Source organism: Mustela nigripes, chromosome 11 (assembly GCF_022355385.1).
Source record: "Mustela nigripes isolate SB6536 chromosome 11, MUSNIG.SB6536, whole genome shotgun sequence".
Lineage (NCBI taxonomy): Eukaryota > Metazoa > Chordata > Mammalia > Carnivora > Mustelidae > Mustela > Mustela nigripes.
In genome coordinates this window covers 23,554,839-23,558,004 of record NC_081567.1, presented here as the reverse complement: position 1 = coordinate 23,558,004, position 3,166 = coordinate 23,554,839, and the positions used below count along the sequence as shown (strand labels likewise).

Genomic DNA, 3,166 nt, shown 5'->3' with positions numbered 1-3,166 from the left:
AGAAAGCCCGCTTATCTACCATTTTATTTGCTGAAAACTGTGAAGTAACCCACGACCAGTTATGTGAATTGCTGAAGTATGCAGTTCTGGGCAAATCCAGTGTTCCTAAACCCAGGTATGAGATGAACTTAAATGGGGGGTATAGACCCAAGGTTTCAAACTAGTGTATAGAGGGTCACATATTCCTTAATTGACATTATTTGTTTGCCATACAGAATGTCCTAAACTTTTTCTTTTTTTTTAATGGTGGAGGAGGGGCAGAGGGGGAGGGAGAGAGAGAATCCCAAGCAGGCTGCAATCCCAGTGTGGAGCCTGATGCGGAGCTCAGTCTCATAACTCTGAAATCATGATCAAGAGTCGGATGCCTAACCAACTGAGTCACCCAGGCTACCCCTACATTTTTTCTTTGCAGGTGTTGCCAACATTTAATTTGGTAATTCCTTTATTAAAATCCAGATAATTTATCTCTTCCAAAAATTCTTAAGATCTGGCAATTGTTCCTCTATTCCCAAATGGCAACAATTTGTCAAAGCTGAATAGTAGCCTTCCCCTTATAAATGGGGCATGTATACTTTAGTGTACCACTTACTGGTAAATAAGGCCTGTTTCCCTTATTTACATTATCTGTCTGGCTGCTTTTTGGTTTGCAACCCTCTTGGGAGCTTCCTGGGTATAAACTGATACCCAGCACAGTTACTGGAGGGTAGGGAGAGACTGAAGAAAGAGGCAGGCTGTGCCAGGTTGCTAAGTGGCAGTTTAATAAACGAAGGGAACTTGCATATAAGGCTTGTCTGTGGCAGGAGGAAGACAAATGGATTCCTACACGTGCCTGCCAAATCTTAAAAAAGTGTATATAGAGGCCTTAACTAGGTTCAGTCCTATGAACCATGCAGGTATTTTCAACACCACATCACTCTTTCAAGGCTGTGTCCTTGGAGCAGCCTCTGGGATCAGGAAAGATAAGCAGAACCCACATTCCAAGGACAGAGGAGAAGGGGTGAGGAGCCTTCAGGTGCTGGGCCAGCTGACATATCTGCAGGCAGTCATGTCATTTCAGTGATCTTTCCCAACACCATTTAAAGGCATTTTGGTTTGTAACCCCTAGTCCATTAGGGGTTACCCAATTGAAATACCATGATCATGGTTAAGTATCCCAGTTCATCTTTTTTGTTCCTTTCACATTAAGAAACAAAGACAATTTTATTATTCTGATATCGTCAATGCCACTGTTAAATGTCTAAAGAAAATTGCTTTTGTATATGTACCAGTAAAAATTTTACAAAACTTTTCAGTTTTTCAGACATACCTATGTGAGAGAGATTGACTAGATAACTCAAAAGCCATCTTCTCCATTAACAAATATTACCAGTAGTCTGTCAATTTATCTGAAACTGGCTTTCTTAAAGCTAGTCATGTGATTATTAGCTTAGGAAGAACTCAGCAGGGGCGCCTGGGTGGCTCAGTGGGTTAAGCCGCTGCCTTCGGCTCAGGTCATGATCTCAGGGTCCTGGGATCGAGTGCCGCATCGGGCTCTCTGCTCGGCAGGGGCCTGCTTCCCTCTGTCTCTCTCTGCCTGCCTCTCCATCTACTTGTGATTTCTCTCTGTCAAATAAATAAATAAAATCTTTAAAAAAAAAAAAAAAGGAAGGACACAGCAGGTAGGGATTTTGAGGATATGCCTTTGTAAAATGAGTTTATTTCCAATTTAAAACAAATCGTAATAGGATTTTAAGTTTGAATACATTGTGTTTCCCTTGTTATCCTAATTGATTTGAATGCAGTAAACAATTATCTTATTTGAATTCTGTACAATAGTAGCTGTTCTTTGCTGGGCAGTCACTGAGTAATGGTAAATGGTAAATTTCATTAACTGTTGTTCACTACTTTTTCTTCCACACTTCCCTTTTATATGTCTATACCTGACTTGATGATATCACCTTTAGCTGTATTGGTTTGATTTTTCAACAGCTGGTGCCAGCTTTTTCACCAAAACCACCTGAACAACGTGGTGGTTTTTGTACTGCAGGGAATGAGCCAGCTACACTTTTACAGGTTCTACTTGGAGTTTGGATTTCTCCGAAAGGCATTCAGACATGTAAGTTAAGAAAACTTTGTATTAGGGCCTGAGTTGAGTCCTCTCATCCAGAGACTAGTGCACGTCTCAAACTGCTCTCCGGCAACCTTATTGAACAAGCAGTAGAGGTTGTAGAAAGCAAGAAAGATTAAGATTCAGAGCTCTCCTGTTGAGATTAGGTTTGCCTCTGATTTTCTTTGATAATTTAGGCAAAATATTTATTACCAGATTACAATCTATATATAGTTCCCAGGCTGATTCTTCCTATTTTATTCAGGCTATGATGTTTTTAAAAATTAAAAACTCTATGTAAGTCTGTGTTTTTTGGCCTCCTGACAACATCACAAAATTGGACATCCTTAGAACAGTATCTGGAGCTGAATAGCAGCTGTCATCTTTAGAAGAGGCATGTGCTCCCTGTTTTCCTTCCCATAGCCACCTCCAGTCTTTATTGGACTGTTTCATCCATTTACCTCTGAGGGATTTGAGTTGGTGAGTCCTAATCTCTTTGGGTCTCCATTTTCTTTTTTGCTTTCATTTATCAAAGGGTACATACATGCTAGGACCTACATCAATCAATCTGTGTGCATCATCTTTAATTCTTAAAGTACTTCTGTGAGAGATAAAAATATCTTTTATATGTGAGGAAACTGAATAACTTGTCCAGGTTATAGCTAGAAGTGGTGGAGCTGAAATTTCAGCACAGGTGAGCCTAAGGCTGGAGATCTCAACCAGCTTTGAGATCTCAACACAGCTTTGCTGTGTCATCTGTATTAACTACCTGGCAAGCTGTCCACTAAAGTAATAGATACAGAAGTGCTTTCAAAAATATAAGGGACTTTCTTCTTCTGAGTTACACATTTGTGTAATGCTTGTTTTTGTTTCCGGCGTGTAATCAGAACCAAAGAAAATATCTGGGGGTAGGATAAAGGTGGCTTCACTTACTTGGCCACTTTTTTTTTTTTTATTACCCAGTCACTTTTTTTTTTTTTTTTAAAGATTTTATTTATTTATTTGACAGACAGAGATCACAAGTAGGCAGAGAGGCAGGCAGAGAGAGAGAGAGGGAAGCAGGCTCCCTGCTGAGCAGAA

General features: G+C 40.0%; 1 protein-coding gene across 1 annotated transcript in view; it reads left to right on the top strand.

Moving 5' to 3' along the window:
- The first annotated feature begins 887 nt into the window (after nucleotides 1-887).
- The window catches only part of REXO5 (RNA exonuclease 5), a 32,448-nt gene continuing 30,169 nt past the window's right edge, over nucleotides 888-3,166 (top strand). Inside the window, 2 exon segments of the mRNA XM_059416060.1 lie at nucleotides 888-893; nucleotides 1,969-2,095. Coding sequence (XP_059272043.1) covers nucleotides 888-893; nucleotides 1,969-2,095 — 133 coding nt within the window.